This window comes from Urocitellus parryii, chromosome 11 (genome assembly GCF_045843805.1).
Source record: "Urocitellus parryii isolate mUroPar1 chromosome 11, mUroPar1.hap1, whole genome shotgun sequence".
Classification (NCBI taxonomy): domain Eukaryota; kingdom Metazoa; phylum Chordata; class Mammalia; order Rodentia; family Sciuridae; genus Urocitellus; species Urocitellus parryii.
Genome location: NC_135541.1, coordinates 121,616,350 through 121,631,874, shown reverse-complemented (window position 1 = coordinate 121,631,874; position 15,525 = coordinate 121,616,350). Strand labels below are relative to the sequence as shown.

General features: G+C 59.3%; 1 protein-coding gene across 2 annotated transcripts; it reads left to right on the top strand.

The window, feature by feature from the left end:
• Positions 1-8,076: 8,076 nt before the first annotated feature.
• Positions 8,077-15,432, top strand: Efna3 (ephrin A3). Of its 2 annotated transcripts, XM_026405076.2 has the most exons (5): positions 8,077-8,204; positions 14,086-14,396; positions 14,760-14,825; positions 15,012-15,089; positions 15,302-15,432. In XM_026405076.2, exons 1-5 carry the CDS (start codon positions 8,077-8,079, stop codon positions 15,430-15,432), a joined length of 714 nt encoding a protein of 237 aa, XP_026260861.1. The 2 variants fall into 2 exon arrangements, with proteins under 2 accessions (XP_026260861.1, XP_026260862.1); XM_026405077.2 differs by lacking the exon at positions 15,012-15,089.
• The last annotated feature ends 93 nt before the right edge of the window (positions 15,433-15,525 follow it).

The window sequence follows — 15,525 nt, the reverse complement described above, 5'->3', positions numbered from 1 at the left end:
GCGGCCCCAGACACCCCGTCTTCGCGGATGGAGGCGCGCGCGCTCCCGAGTCCGGCTGGCGCGCGGATCCGCCGCTGATAAGAACGCATGTGCGAAAGGCTCGGGGCCCAGTCGCCTTCGCCTGCACCCAGACACACGCCCTCCGTCAGTCGGACGCGCACACTTGACCCAGGCACACGCCCTCGCCGGCCGCCCGCTCTCTGCAGGTGCGAGGGCGGGTCCTGGGCGACCGCAGGAGCCGGGCTGGGGGCTCTCAAACCCAGCCTCCTGCCGCGGGCGCTCGGGCCACGCCGGCCTCCTTCCATTCGCTCTCCTCTGAGTCCCGACCCTGCGTGGACGGCTGTCTCGGGCCGCGCCCTCGCTCATGGGGCTCCTGGCTCAAGGGGCCGAGACTGGCTGAAGGCGCTGGGCACCGCGCCCTACCCACCAGAAATCCTCGAGGCGTGTTCCAGGGCGCGGTTCCAGGAGTCTAGGCAGGCCTGCAAGTTTTGGGGCGTCGCCGATCTCCCCTAAACTCAACGGCGTTAGACAGCTGAGGGTGGGGCCTTCAAATTGCTGGGCCTGCCCGAGTCTCTCGGAACAAGACTCAAAGACTCCACTCAGCCTCACCTCGCCCTGTCTCCCTGGCCTGAGGCCTGCGAGCTGGGGTCGCTGCGACCTGGATCCTGCGCCACACTTTCCGGGGTCACAATTCGCCCCTTCCCTCTCAAGAGCAACCCTCTCCTTCTTCTGTAACCCCTCCTATTTTATTTCCGTCTTTGCCCATGAGTGCACTCAGCACATTGTAAGTTCGTGGCCTGCCTTTCTTTCAGCCAGCCTGGCTAGCTGGGGTCGTCGGGGGATCCCCAGCTGTGACGCAGTGGCAAAGGATGCGCTTGATATTCCAAATAGCCAATAGAATCCCGGGGCCTGGGGCATGAGGTCACCAGCCGTATTGCCCATTGGTTCAGGCCTAGAAGCGAAGAGGGGGTCCCCATAGCAACCGACGGTGCGTCCGAGCGCATAACCTGGAGAGTGGTGGTTGCCCCAGCTGCTTCCTCAGCTTAGGTGGGTGGTTGGGTTGGGGCCAGGAAGCTGGGGTGGAGCGCAGCTTCCCAGGCCCAGCAGCCCAGCCCAACCAAGCACTTATAGAGACCCTTTTTTTTTTTTTTTTTTTAGAAGTAATGGTCAGCGCCACTTAACCCAGAAAGGTTAGGAGAGGGTTACTGGCGGCAGCGTTGGGGTCCTGGGTGCCGAGCCGCTGCCACCACCGCTGCCACCAGGAATGTCAATTCCGAAATCCTTGTGTTCGTCTGCATATCGTCTGCATCTCATTTGCATTCTCTTCATTTAAGGTCAAATTGGGCAGACATCTCCACATCCCCAGCCCTGTCGCTTGTCTCTTCCTGGAATCTATCCCTCGGTAGCTCTCTAATCTATTCCTCAGTTGTCTCACGCCATGCCCCACCCCTCCTCCCACTCTCCAATGTCTCCTAGAGGTGGGAGGGGGCAAAGCCCAGCTAAAGCAGAAAGGATAAGGAGCCTGCCTCCCCCTCTGGATGTTTGGTGACAGATGGGGAGTGTTGGTCTGTACTGCCTGGAGAGGAAATTGGCAAAGCGAATGGTGGGGGGAGGTGCCCCAGCTGGGTTGAGGGTCTCCAGGGCCAAATCACCAACAGGCCTGGTGGGGTGCTGAAGCCAGGGATGCCTGGTTCCAGCAAGGGGCAGGCCTGCCCACCTGTCTGGTGCCAGAGCAGCTTCCTTCCTCCAATTAAACACTAATGAGGTGTTATTAACCCTTACCTTGCCTACCAGCCCTCAGGTGGGACTCCGATTCATAGATTCATAATTTCACACTGAGGGAAGAAGGGGGGAAAGAGGACCTTTGGAAAAGCTGAGAAACAGTGAGGTCAGGCACCTGGAGACAGGAAGGCAGGGCCAGAGGCATGGATCCCATCCACTGGTTATCCTCTGGGGGCTTCTGGGGATTCAAGGAAAGAGTGTCCCTTCTCCAAATTCATTTATTCTTTTGTTCACTGGCTCACAATTACTTAGTAAACACCTCACCTACTAACTAAATACCAGGTGGCATGTTAGATGTTGGAGATACACACTTGCATGAGACAAGATCCCTTCCCTTAAATAATCTTCAGAGACAAAGACAAACTGGCCAACGAATACTTCTAATGCCAAACACAAATGCTAACAGAGAGACACATACTATGGGGACACAGGGGGAATGGGCCATCAGAGAAGGCTTTGATTTTGAAGGATGAAATTATGGCAGGGAGATGTGTACAGCTAATCATATTTGTGAAATTGACACAGCATGGGTCCATGTGGACATGAGTTTTCAGGACTGTGGTGCCTACTTCCGCCGAGCTGTATGCTTTGCATCTGCATGTCTGTTTCTGAGTGGGTATGTACCTTCCCTGCATCTCTCTGTGTCTGGAATCCCTTCTCCTGAACACATATTGTGGTTTTGTTACAGATCAATGTGTGCTGTGAAGCTCTTGTGTAGATTGGCCTGAACCTGCCCAGCCCAGGGGAGGGGAAGTGGAAAACTGATGTTGGCTTCTTGGGAAGGGGTGGGCAGAAATATGTTCACACCTGGGGACCCAGACTCCTAGCTCTCCAAGTGGCAGCAGGCTGGCCAAGCAAGAGGCAAAACACGGGGCCTCAGGCTGCAGTGTGGTGAGTCTGGGTCACAGACCCCTCTGCCCTCGACTCCCCAGAGGGGAGATGAGGGTTACAGATACCAATCCCCACCAAGATCCCAGGCCCCCTCCCCCACCCGCTCCTGTCTGTGGAGGAGCAGGCCGGCTCAGACCTGTCTGCTGGCTCTCTCCTCCAGGGAGCGGATCCTTTCCAGGGGACACAGAGGGCTGGGGAATGCTAGGCCCTATGGGGAAGATTCCAGATACTCCACCCCAGCCCTCCAAGGCTATCTCCAGCCTGGATTCTCCCCACCCACTCTGGGATGCCACCTTTCTGGGCTTTGCCCAGACATAGTCACCTCTGCTGGGGAAGCCCTTGACAGCCGGGGAGAAGATGGGGCCCGAAGACCAGCTGGGGTGGGTCTGGTTTGGCTCAAAGACCTCTACTCCATTTCCCTCTTTCTCCTTAATAGCCACTTTCTAGAAAGTGAAATTCTGGATCTAGGGAGAGTTTTAGGGGTAAGGAAGAGGCTCTGGGTTCTGAGAAGGTAAAGGACCCCTTCTCCCACACTGTCAAGGAGGGGTCTCCGTGTTTTTTTATAGTAACGTCCTTTTCCCCTCAGTTCATATAATCTTTTCCTACTTCCCAAGCACTAAGTCCCCTCTCCTCCTGTGGTAGCTGTTAAGGAAGCTTGGAAATGAGGGGGAACAAATGGGAGAGAAAGTCTGTGACAGGTCCAAGTAGGCAGAGCTAGGAGATAACTCTTTTTAGAAGAGGGTGCTGGGGATTGGACCCAGGAGCACTCTACCCCTGAGCCACATCCCCAGCCCTTTTTATTTTCTATTTAGAGACAGGGTCTTGCTAAGTTGCTGAGGCTGGCCTTGAACTTGTGATCCTCCTGCTTCAGCCTCCCAATTTGCTGGGATGACAGGCATGCCACTACACAGGGCAGGAGTTAACTTTGTGTGTGTGGTTTGGGGGATTGAACTCAAGGTCCTGCATGTGCGAGGCAAGTGCTCTACCACTGAGCTACATCCGCAGGCTTAAGAGATAACTTTTTTTTTTTTTTTGGTAATTGTAGATGGACAGAATGCCTTTATTTATTTTATTTTATTTATTTTTTTATTTTTATGTGGTGCTAAGGATCGAACCCAGTGCCTCATACGTGCTAGGCAAGCACTCTGCCCCTGAGCTACAGCCCCAGCCCCAGGAAACAATTCTTAATAAGAATGATGATGGTATAGCTCAGAAGTAGAGCACTTGCCTGACATGCAGGAAGCCCTGGGTTCCGTCACCAGCACGAGGGAAAGAAAGAAGAAAAGGCTTCCGCTAATCAAGCCCCCTCTGGGCCCTAAACACTGTGCTCAGTGCTTGTCAGATATTGTAGATCTTAACGTAACAACCACTCCTCAAACAGATGAAATGCTGTTATCCCCAGTGAATGGATGAGAAAATAATCCCAGAGAAGTTAGTGATCAGCGGCTGGAGAGGGGTGGAATAGCATTCAAGCCCAAGCCCGTGTTTCCGTGAAGCATGCTGCCTCCCACCGAGCTTTTCTCAAGGTGGATGCAGAAGACTCACACACTCCTCTAATGTAGCACCCCAAAAGTGCCACCCCGCTCAGGCTCAGGCTTTTTGGCTTGCTGAACTCCTTGGAGGAATCAGGGCAAGACTAGAATCCAAGGTCATTGCTCCTTGACCCTACCAGGCAAGCCTTGCCTCCTAATTTCCTGTGTCTTGGACCATGGTGCACTGTGTCCCCTGCTGTCAGCCATGTGGGTGGTACCATGTCAACTCAAGGAGGGTAGCACACCACAGAGTCATGCTGACACACACACGTGGAAATCAAGAGACACGTGTATCACCCTCTCTGTTGGCACCCGGGTTAGGATGGCACCAACAGCCCGCGGTGCTGGGGCACACACATGGGCCCTGGGCAAGGTGCAGAACCTGTGAATATTTCATGCCTGGAGCTGGCGGCTGCTTCTGCTCACACGCGTGCCCGATCTTCCATCTCACAGGCTCCTTGTTTATTTGTTTAATGAATTATTTATCCGTGCCCCCCCTTCCCTCCGACCTCCCCCTCCCCCAGGCCCTAGCCTCCATGATTTATTGAACACGGCTCAGCTCTGTGGTTGCCACCCGCTGTCCCGGAGCTGCCTTGGGCCACACAGCCTGAGATCTCCCTCTGCCCCAGACCTGCTCAGCTCCCTGCTTCCTTGTGCCCTGGGGATGGGGGAGAGTGAGGCACCCTGTCAGAGAGCTCCCAGGGGGGCCTGGGCTCTGTGTTCCTGGAGACCTCATGGCAGCCAGTAGTGTTCTGGCAAGCTCCAGGGATGGAGGGAGATGAAGGCAGAGCCTGTAGGTAAGGAGAAAAGAGGCTGGAGGCCCTAGAGAGAGGACTACTCCTACAGGGACAACCCCAGCCTTGCAGAGGCCTCAGTGCACAGAGATCAGCTGGGTCTTCTGCACCAGTGTTTTATGCCATAGGCTGCAACCCCCTGGGGGAGGTGCAGTCAAGAAATTAATTTTATGATTCTCTACCAGCTTTTCACTATTATTATCATAATTTTCATTTTAAGGATACAGCAGAAACCAGATGCAGTAGCACACACCTGTAATCCCAGCGACTCAGGAGGCTGAGGCAGGAGGATCACAAATTCAAAGCCAGCCTCAGCAACTTAGAAAGACTGTGTCTACAAATAAAAAATAAAAAGGACTGGGGATGTGGGTCAGTGGTTAAGTACCACTGGGTTCAATCCCTGCTACCAAAAAAAGAATAGAGCAGAAGAAAAAATATAAAAGAGCATCCTCTATACTAAGGTTAAGTATTGCTTCATAAAACTCACTGTGTGTGCACACACACAAACAAGGGCACACTGGATTGCAAGTCAAATATGCATCCTACTGTGAATCACAGGAGTGATTCAAATCACATAAATCAAGGCCTAGACCCCACTGATAGGGGACTGGATCCTTCCATGACCCAAATGCCAGAGAGAGGCCTGGACCTTCAGATCAGGTCCCAGGCATGGACAGTGGCCAAAATCTTATAACAGGGACCTGGTCCCCAGAAAAGCCCAGTCCCCGTCAGTAGAGGCCTATAGACAGGCCTAGGCATTACAGGTGGAGGTGCACATTCTATAGACTGGACTTCCACACCCACAGTTGTACAATTTGTAGACAGCACAAAGGAGCCACACAAGGGACAAGAGGAGGCGAACATCACCCCAGCTCCCTCACTAAGTCAGGGAGACACAGAGGGCCACCTCCCACTGAAGGAAGCAACACCTTTGTTTTTGCACAAAGGGACCATTTGCCAAGAGATGCGTCCTCAGGACGGAGTCTGCATAGAGGGGTGCTTCTTCTAATCCACATAAAAGGCCCCAATCAGTCAGCAGCCCCAGGAACAGAGGCCTAGGTAGACAGAGCGTCAGGTCCCATGGACACAGGCACAGGCCCACAGAGAATACCTCCACTCAAAACCCAGGCTTAAACCCCATAAAGAAAGTTGCTTAAATCCTACGGAGAGGGTTCCAGATTCAAGGGGAAGGGCTCAGTTATTATTGGAGGGAGGATGTGGGTGTGCTAGATCCTAAAGAGGAGTATCTGGGCCTTACAGAAAAGGGCCCAAATCTTTAAGCAGGACCCAAATTCCATAAGCAGGGATTTCAGGTTTCAAAAATGGAATCGAAAGTCCTGGACCAAAGCAGCAAGCTCCCACTCACTGTGAATACGGACAGCCTCTCTGCCAACTGAGGGCCCAACAGAAAGAAGCCTACCTTTGTGGATCAGGGGACAGGGATAGGGACTGGGATTTGTGGCCCCTGGAGTAGGCAGGTTAGCATCATTTGGGTGAAACAAGTCTCCCGGGGATGAGGAGTCTGGGGGCAGGAGAGCTGTTGGCAGAGTCCCCCACTCCCATCCCAAGGGGCCTAATTTATTTTCTGGCTCATGAGAAGAGAGATCTCCTGGGGGGTGGGGGAGAAGCCTGGAGAGGATAGAGGCTGCTCTTGCCGGGTAGCCCTCATGAGCCTCTTCTGGATGGTATTTCCCCTCCCCCAAACCCCGCACCTGAGACTATCTTGTGGTCAGGACCCTGTCCTGACAAGGATAAGCAGATGGGAGGTGCCCCTGTATCCTCTCTCCTAAAGCACAGTAGCAAAATAGCATCATGCCTGCCTCCCTGGCCACAGGTGGTTGGAGTGGGTCTTGGGAACCCAGTCAAACCTGGTTCTGCCCAGTCACTCTTAAGTGATAAGGGACAGACAATTGAGATCTGTATTCAGGATCCTTCCCCTGGATTCCTACTTCCTGGGTAAAGAAGTGTGTCTGTTTCAGAGGGGGCATGTGGGTTTGCGTGGGTGTCCTTTCTGTGTGTGTACGAGTTTGGGTGTGTGCTTCTAGTCTCTGTGTCGAGAGGCCTGTGTTTTTTCAGAACTCTGGTGGATAGTAACTTTGCCTATGTGTGTCTGTGTGTCTGTGCATCAGGTGACTGACTGTGTGTCTATGTTCTCTGCCTCTGGGTGTCTGTGACTTTTTCCTGAATGTGTGTGTCTGTGAGCTGTGTGTGCCTGGGTGTCCCTGTGAGGACAATGGCTGAGGTGAGAGCTGAAACACAAGGTAATCTACTTTCTGCCCTCAGAGTCAGCCCCTCTGGGAGTGGGAGTGGGAGTGCCTGAGGACACAGACGGCCCACCTGGAAGGAGCCTGCCTGCGAGCAAATGAGGATCTCTTTGCAAACGTCCAGGAAGCCCTGCTCAGCTTCAGCTGGCTCTTGCCCAGGTCCACACCTGGGCCTTGGGCCCTGGACTGCCAAAGACCCTGCTTATACCCACTACTGACATTCTTGGGGGCTGAGATCCACTCCACCTCCAATGAAAACAAGCCTCAGGCTCAGCTGGGGGCTCCAGGTCCAGCTGTCAGGTCCTTGGTCCTCAGATCCACCTGAGGGCTCTACTACTCTTCCGTGTCCACCTGACTCATGCACAAAGGAAAAGTGGCATGGAGGGAGCAGAGGGTCTAATTTTTCAGACAGGAAGGAGGTTTAGTCCTAATTATTCTTCTCAAGACTCCTTCGCTCTTTCCTAGAAATGAGTGGGCCCACAATCCCAAATCCTTGTCTTGTGGATTCCAGCCTGGAAGGAGCAAAGCACCGGGGACCAGCCGCAGCACCCAATCTAGGTGTGCGCTGATCCTTTCCCAGGGGCAGCACGCCCCCGCTTCCCACGCGCCGCACGCTCCCGGCTCCAGCGGGGAGGGGCCTGGCGGGAGCGCGCCGGGGGCCGGGCTTCGGGGCGCGCCCAGGAGGGCGGAGGGTAGCGCTGTGGGCGTGGCCTAAAGCTGGGGGCCGGCGGCGGCGGCAGCGGGGAGCTGGGAAGCTGAGAAGCCGGGAGCGCGGGGCTCAGTCGGGGGGCGGCGGCGGCGGCGGCTCCGGGGATGGCGGCGGCTCCGCTGCTGCTGCTGCTGCTGCTCGTGCCCGTGCCGCTGCTGCCGCTGCTGGCCCAGGGGCCCGGGGGGGCGCTGGGGAACCGGCATGCGGTGTACTGGAACAGCTCCAACCAGCAGTGAGTCGGGGGCCAGGGAAGTCCCGCGTCAGCCAGAGGGGAGTTGGGGGGCCCAGGAAGTCCTGGGGGAGCAGCGAGTGGGAGTCCTGGGAGAGCAGAGCTGGGGGCTGGGAAGCGAGGGAGAGGGGGATGCACTCCGTGGGCGTCTGTGAAAGTCGGGGGGCCGTCTGCGAGGCTGCTGGTGTGTAGTAAGGCGCGCTCAGGCCGTGCGGAGGAGTCTGGGGGCCCCCACCCCACGCTGGCCTCTCCCCACCCGCCTCGGGAGCAGCGTGCCCCTGTCCCGTACCCCCGCATCTGCACTCCCGGAGGTCGGGCTGGCATCTGGGGCGCTGGGGTGCCGGGGATAGGCCGCCGCATTTAGGGGCCCAGGGGTGACCTGTTTTCGGCCATGAGGGTTTCAAGGGGTGCTGCCTAGTACTCTTGCTTTTAAAAGTGGGGTACCCAGCTGAGGCGGGGAGTACGACCCAGCGCCTCCCCGGAACCAAGGGGAGTGGACCGCCCTGCCGGTGCGGATAGACCCGCTAGGGTGTACCGGGGCTGGGTCGCCGAGTTGGGGACTGCTGCTTGGTTAGGACGGTACGTGGGGTACCGGGGAGAGATGGGAGGAGATGTCGGCGTGTCACACACGCAACACACACACTCCCGGGCCAGGATCGGCGTATGGCACCAAGTGTGAGCGGGCGTGCGCGGCTGTCAGTGTGCGTGTGTGTCTGAGTGTGATTTGTGTGTCTGCGTCGGCGATCGTCTGGGGGTGGGAGCGGGCGGCGGATTGGGGAGGGGGCTGCGGTCCGGGTCCGCGTGGCCGGCCGCGTCTGGGTTGGGGTGGCTGTTGGCGCCGCCGCGGTCTGGACGAGTGTCGGGGCCGCCGTGTGGTTTCCCGGGGTGTGTGGCGCGGCGGACGGGGGCCGGCTGCGGGGCCGGGTCCCCGTTCTGCTCAGTCCTCGCTGCCCTTGTCTTCTCCTCCCCGCGGAGCCGCCGTGTGTATCACCCTTGGCCGCCTCCTTGTGTGTCTGTGTGTGGGTAGGGGGATCCCTGGGGACGTGGGGGGTCACTGTCACACCTGCCCGGGCGGTGGCGGCAGCGCGATCTCTAGCTCCCCACCCTGGGGGCGACTAGGGAGCAAATGGCGAGACCCCAGGGGAGACGACCGGGAGGGCCTGGCGGCCGCGACCCCCAACCTTCCGGGGGAGGGGCTGTCGCTCGCCGCTCCGCTCTTTGTTGTTTGGGGCTCTGCGCCTCCCCCTCTCTCCCTCCTCGCGCCCAGAGTGTCAGACTGGGGGTGGGGATGAGCCAACGACGCCCCCCTCTCGCTTCCCATGGAAACCTCGGGGGTGGGGATGCGGCCCCTCCCCCCCGGAGCGGGACTCCAGGATCTCCGGGGGGCGCCGAGGGCTGACTTCTCGGCTGGATCTAGCTCGCCCCCTCCCCCAGACTCCCACGTCCGACCCCCGCTCGGGCCGAGTCTGGCCGGGAGTGGAGAGCTCGCAGGTGAGGGGCCCGGGTTCCCCGCACCCTCGGGCACCCCACGTTCTTAGGGGAAGCCGGGGCGGAGAGGTGCGGGATGGCCTGGGGGTTGAGCCGACTGTCCTCCCCCGCGCACACCTGGGCGCAGGTGAAAGCTCCGGAAGGGGGTGGGGTGCGGGTTCCGAGAGCCTCCTTTCTGCCTGCTCCGCTCCCGTGCGGGCCTGGACCGGCCAGGTAGGAGGGGGCACGCACCCGGCCGAGAGGCTGCCGCCGCCCCCGCCTCGCTTCCCGGGCCTTTGTTGCCGCTGCGCCCGGGCTCCCCGGCTCCCTCACTGCGGCAGCCGCGGCCCCATAAATCGTGAGAGCGACGTGCTCCGGAGCCGGGAGTGGAGAGGGCCGGGGAGCTGGGGGCGGGGCCGGGCCGAGCCACAGGCTCCCGCGCCCCCTCCCCCCGGTCACGTGAGCTGGCTCCTGGCTCCCACCTCCCATCACGTGCGGAGGGTCTCTGCCCCTGGGGTCACGTGGGGAGGGTCTCACGACCCCGCCTCCTGAGGGTCACGTGAGAGAGTGCTGGTGGGACACGTGCAGCGGCCTCCTTTGACAGACCCGGGGGCAGTACCCTCTGCACAGCAGCCACGACCTAGCCCTCTGGCCCCCATTCAGCCCCTCTGCCTAGGCCCCCGGAATAGGCAAGACCTGTTCCCTGCGCGCCCCAGAAACTAGGGGTGGAAGGACTGTGTTGGAGGGAAGCATGAGAATGTGAAGTTGAGGGGCCCCCTGAGCCCAGAATTGATTTGGGAGGGGTGTGAGTCTGATGGCCAATTATATTGCCCCTGCCTTGTGCTTCATTTCTTTGCAGATCTAAGGAGGCGTTAGTACTCTGTCTCAGGAAGCCTAGGAACACCATTCTCTAGCTGTCCCCTTACCTGTCTATCTGAAATGTTTCTGTTGCGGATCTCTTTCATTCACACATTCATTCAACAAATATTTATTGAGGTTCTACTACGTCCCTGATGGTCTTCTCTGTGTTCTCTGGCTCCGACTTCCTGCCCTGCATCCTCCTGCGTCCCTGATTCTCCCCTCTGCGTTTCTCGGGCTTCATCTCTCCTATCTGTGGGCCTCTCTGATGGCCTCTGGGTCTCTCCCGTTTCCCAAGCCCCGGTTCCCAGTCTCCTCTCCCCTCTCTCGGTTTTTGGTTCTCTCTCCCGACGCTCCGCCCTCTCCCTTCCCGGGGAATCCGTCTCTGTTCCTCTCCCGTGTGTCTGTGTCTCACTCCATCTCTGTGCCTCGCTTTCGGCGGGTCTCTCGCTCTTCTCCGCCGCTGCAGATCAATAAACCTTCGCCGCCGCCGCCGCTGTCGCAGGGACGAGGGGCGGGGGTGTCGGGCGCGCAGATTCTCCTTCACCCGACGCGGCCCGGGGGAGCCCCAGGCCCAGGACCTGGCTCACCAGACCCGGACCCGCGGGGTGTGGAGGCCCCGGTGCGTGGGGGGCGCGGGGGTGTCATCGTGCCCGCGCCGCCCCGCGATCCTTCCCGCCGCCGCCTCCACCGGCCCCATCGCCACCCCCGAGCCCCGCGCGCGGACCCCACGCCGCGCACACGTGGTCTGGCCTCGCCTGCTGGAGCGGGCGGCGCGCAGCCTCGGGGGCGCGCGCTGGAGGGAAGAAGCAGGTCTCTCCACATCTCTCCTCCACTCCCTTAACTCTGCACCCGGGCGTCGGAGGCCGGGGACAGGGATCTAGCAAGTTTGGAGCCCCCTGGGATCCTTCCCATCCTCCCTGGTCTTGTGAGACACCCTGTTTACCAGCCCCTAATTGCCCCGGGGGGAGAAGCTTGCTCCTTCCCCGCTCCCCCCGCCGCCCAGCCAGCCCCCTCCGCGGACACTCAGGGCCGGCGGGGTGCTGAAGGAATAAGGGGTCGAGACGTGCCTCGAGGGTGGTGCGAACCGGGACAAACTGAAATAACGGGGCGAGGGGGCACCCGGTCTAGGTACGTGTGGACACGCTCCTTTCTGGGGGACAGAGAGGATGCAACATGAGGATGAAGGGGAGGGGTAGAAAACTGCCTGAAGGTGCTGGACGCAGCACTGCCCCCAGATCGCAGCCCACGTACCACCGGGCTGTGGGGCCCTGGAGGCGGAGTTACTGCGGAGCTGTGCTGGGACTTAGCGGCACCTCCCTCTTCACTGCCAGGGCGAAGGAGGATGACAGATTCAATTAAAGCGCCTAAGCCAAACAGACAAGTCTCCTCGGAGTTGCCCTAGGGATTCCTGGCCAGACCTTGTGCTGTCCCTCCACACCACCCCCCTCCACCAGATACCAAATGGGCACCGCCATCCCATCGGCAGATCTTTCTCCCACGTGCCCAGCTTTGGAGAACATTTCATGGTTTCTCCTGCCACCTAGCACAGGGATAGGTAAGAATTAGCTTCTCTTTCCTTGTGGTCACCCAGTGACCTTTTGTAAGACTGGTCCCACCCGCTTGAGGAAACCCAGGTACCTGTAGGAATATCTCTGGAGCTGGCTTTGCTCCCTGCTGGAATGGGGTGTGTGGTAGGAGGAACCAGGTGGTGCGGCAGGGAGGGGCTCCTTCAGAATGGGACTGGAAACATGGGCGAGGCTCAAGGACAGAGGCCCTAGTGTGGCTGTGCAACTGCCCCACGCCTGGCATCTTGCCACTGGTGGCCCCCTCCCCAAAGCCTGAGGGGAAGAACAGGAGACTGTGTGGGGTTGGGATGGACCGGCAAGCCTAGGGAGGCGGCTAGGAGCCAGGCCTGGTCTAACCCGTTTTCCTGCTCCCAGTGCCCCAGGCTGAGACTCCTGCCCACCTCAGTGCCAGGGCCAGGGAGGGGCCTGAGTGACCCATCACTCCCATGGGAACCAGGTGGGACTGGTGGCATTCCTGATGACTCAAGGAGGCTGTGCCCATGCCCACTTGGGTGCCCAAACACCGGCTCTCACCTATCCACCTCACTGCCAAGTTTGGAAGGGCTTGCTTGGGGAGGGGGTAGTATAGGCAAAGCCAGGGACGTGGAGTAAGGTGGGGAAGGACCCTCAAGGCCCCTCTCATGCCCAGACCTCCAAGTTCATTTCCCTAATTGATCTAATTACTGCTTATGGAACTGGGTGGTACCAAGTGACACAGAGAGCCAGTCCCTCCCCTCGGGGAATTCCCAGGGACTAGGGACCCCAGAGGTTTGACATTTTGCCTGGTACCTGGTGTCTTTCTGTGTCCACCCTACTCCCTTCTCACTGACAATATGTGTGCATTCTTACCCTAAGAAAACTAGAAAAAAGCCCTGCCCACTCCTCCACGTCCCTCTGTCCACTTAGAGGTTTCTCCCATCAGTACCACAATCAAGGGTGTTCAGACCATCATTTGGATGGTAACTAGCAAGGCAGGTAGGGATTACTAGGGATCCAGCATCTGCTTCTCTGTTCCAGAGAAGGATCCGGAACGTGAGAGATACAGCCATGGTATCTGGGCACTGTGCCCACTACTTGGCTGAACATGGTTATTGGGGCAGTAGCACCCGGGGTAGAGGAAGAAGGGTGGGTTGTAATGAGACAGAAGTTTTGGCTGTTGACATGATGCCAGGAGGCCTTGGTGCCGAACCCCTCGGCTCCCTGATCTGTTGTGTCAGGTTATTGGGGACCTAATTGCCCGTGGCCTTGGGGTGGAGGTAAGTGGGAATCAAGGTACAGAGGCCAGTGATCATGTCTTGGGGTCAACTAGTACTGGCATGCGGCTCAGCACACATGCAGCTTGGCTTTTTAGCCAGAGTATGCCGCCTCTGAGTAGGCGGTGGACATATTTGTACCTGTGCCATGGAACTTGTGCGTGTATATGCATGAAGCCGCCATACGTGTGTCTGTGAGGGCAAGTCCTGTCGGACTGGCCTTGGGGCTGGACTGGCAGCAGCAGCAGCAGGGAAGCATGCTGGGAGATGCGATGGCGGGTGTGTTTCCCACGGAAGGGATGCCTCCCACTTTCACCTTTCGCTTCCATCCTTCTGTCCTTCCTCCCAGCGGGTAAATAAGGGGGGATGGACGGAGGAAACCGGGCCTGGGTCTGGGAGTCGCCGGGGCCTGCGCGGTTTCCGTGGCAACCCAGGCGCACGCTCCTCCTCCCCCGCCCCTCTCCCTGCCCCTCTTCTGGGGGAGCAGGCCGGGCTTCCCTGCGCCTCTGCTACCCCCTGGTGGCCATCAGGAGAAAGACCGGCCACGAAGGCGAGGGCCCGGGATAGTGAAAGACTGGCGGCTTTAGGGCCCCGGGGACAGAGACAGGGCTAAGAGAGGGCGCTTGGAGGAAGAGTCGGGGGACTCCAGGGACCCCCGGGGAGGGTCTAGGGAGCGGTGTGTGGAAGGCGGGCTGGCTCCGGGGTTTCTCTCCTCTGACCCGCTTCCTTTCCCCGCAGCTTGCGGCGAGAGGGCTACACCGTGCAGGTGAACGTGAACGACTACCTGGACATTTACTGCCCCCACTACAACAGCTCAGGGGTGGGCCCGGGAGCGGGCCCCGGGCCGGGCGGCGGGGAGCAGTACGTGCTCTACATGGTGAGCCGCAGCGGCTACCGCACCTGCAACGCCAGCCAGGGCTTCAAGCGCTGGGAGTGCAACCGGCCGCACGCCCCCCATAGCCCCATCAAGTTCTCGGAGAAGTTCCAGCGCTACAGCGCCTTCTCGCTGGGCTACGAGTTCCACGCCGGCCACGAGTACTACTACATCTGTAAGTGACAGCGACAGAGTTAGCCGGAGTTGACAGCCAGGGATGGAGTCCCCAGGGGCCCGGGATGAGCTGGGGGACTGGGGGCTTCAGCTCAGTCATGGCTGTGAGGCTAAGAGAGGGCTTCGGTGACAGTCCCCAGTTTGGGCCTCAGAATCGCTGTTCCTATGAGGGACTCCTGGGTCGGGACTTCAGGGGTCCGTTGGGACCCAAAAGGCATCGCAAGCTTACAGCAGAGCCATAGTTACCAATGTCCAAAGGGTAGGGGCTACTGAAGGGCAGCGGCCAAGGAAGGGCAGCGTGGAGGGGAGGAGGGCATGGGCCACGGGTGGGAAGAAAGCCACTCAGACCTGGTCTCCTCCCCAGCCACGCCCACCCACAACCTGCACTGGAAGTGTCTGAGGATGAAGGTGTTCGTCTGCTGCGCCTCCAGTGAGTACCGTCGACTCCCGGCCTCACCCCTGTCCTTGGCTCCCCTGCTTTGGGGCTCCCCTGGCTTCCTGTGGGTGGGGGCGGAGGGCACAGGCGAGGGGGGCTTGCTCCCCAGCTGTAGCAAGGGGAGGGGGTCCTGGCCCTGACTCTCCCCTCGTCTCTCCCCGCCCGCACCCCACCCCGCAGCATCGCACTCCGGGGAGAAGCCGGTCCCCACTCTCCCCCAGTTCACCATGGGCCCCAATGTGAGGATCAACGTGCTGGGTGAGTCTGCGCAGCGCCCTCTGGTGGCCACTGCTGACATCGCAGCCCCCTCCCCAGTGCCTGCTCTCCTGCATGCTTTCCCCTGGGACACTGGTCCTTCCTGCCCCAGTGGGTGGTCACGTCCCTGGCTCCACTGCTGCTGCCGCTGCCGCGTGCCCCAGCCCTGGCACGCAGCCCAGCCCTCACCAGTCTGTCTGTTCATCTATCCACAGAAGACTTTGAGGGAGAGAACCCCCAGGTGCCCAAGCTTGAGAAGAGCATCAGCGGGACCAGCCCCAAGAGGGAACACCTGCCCCTGGCCGTGGGCATCGCCTTCTTCCTCATGACACTCTTGGCCTCCTAGCTCTGTCCCATGCCTTGGTGGGGAGAGATGGGGCGGGGCTGTGAACAAGCGAGGAGTCTTTGGCCTCTTAACGGGAAGCCTAGCTGTGGGGCC

Excerpts from the sequence above, each read along its gene's own strand:
- Efna3 (XM_026405076.2), top strand. The coding sequence starts at position 8,077 with ATGGCGGCGGCTCCGCTGCTGCTGCTGCTGCTGCTCGTGCCCGTGCCG. Across the intron at positions 8,205-14,085 it reads TGGAACAGCTCCAACCAGCA|CTTGCGGCGAGAGGGCTACA; the intron begins GTGAGTCGGGGG and ends CTTTCCCCGCAG. Across the intron at positions 14,397-14,759 it reads CCACGAGTACTACTACATCT|CCACGCCCACCCACAACCTG; the intron begins GTAAGTGACAGC and ends TCTCCTCCCCAG.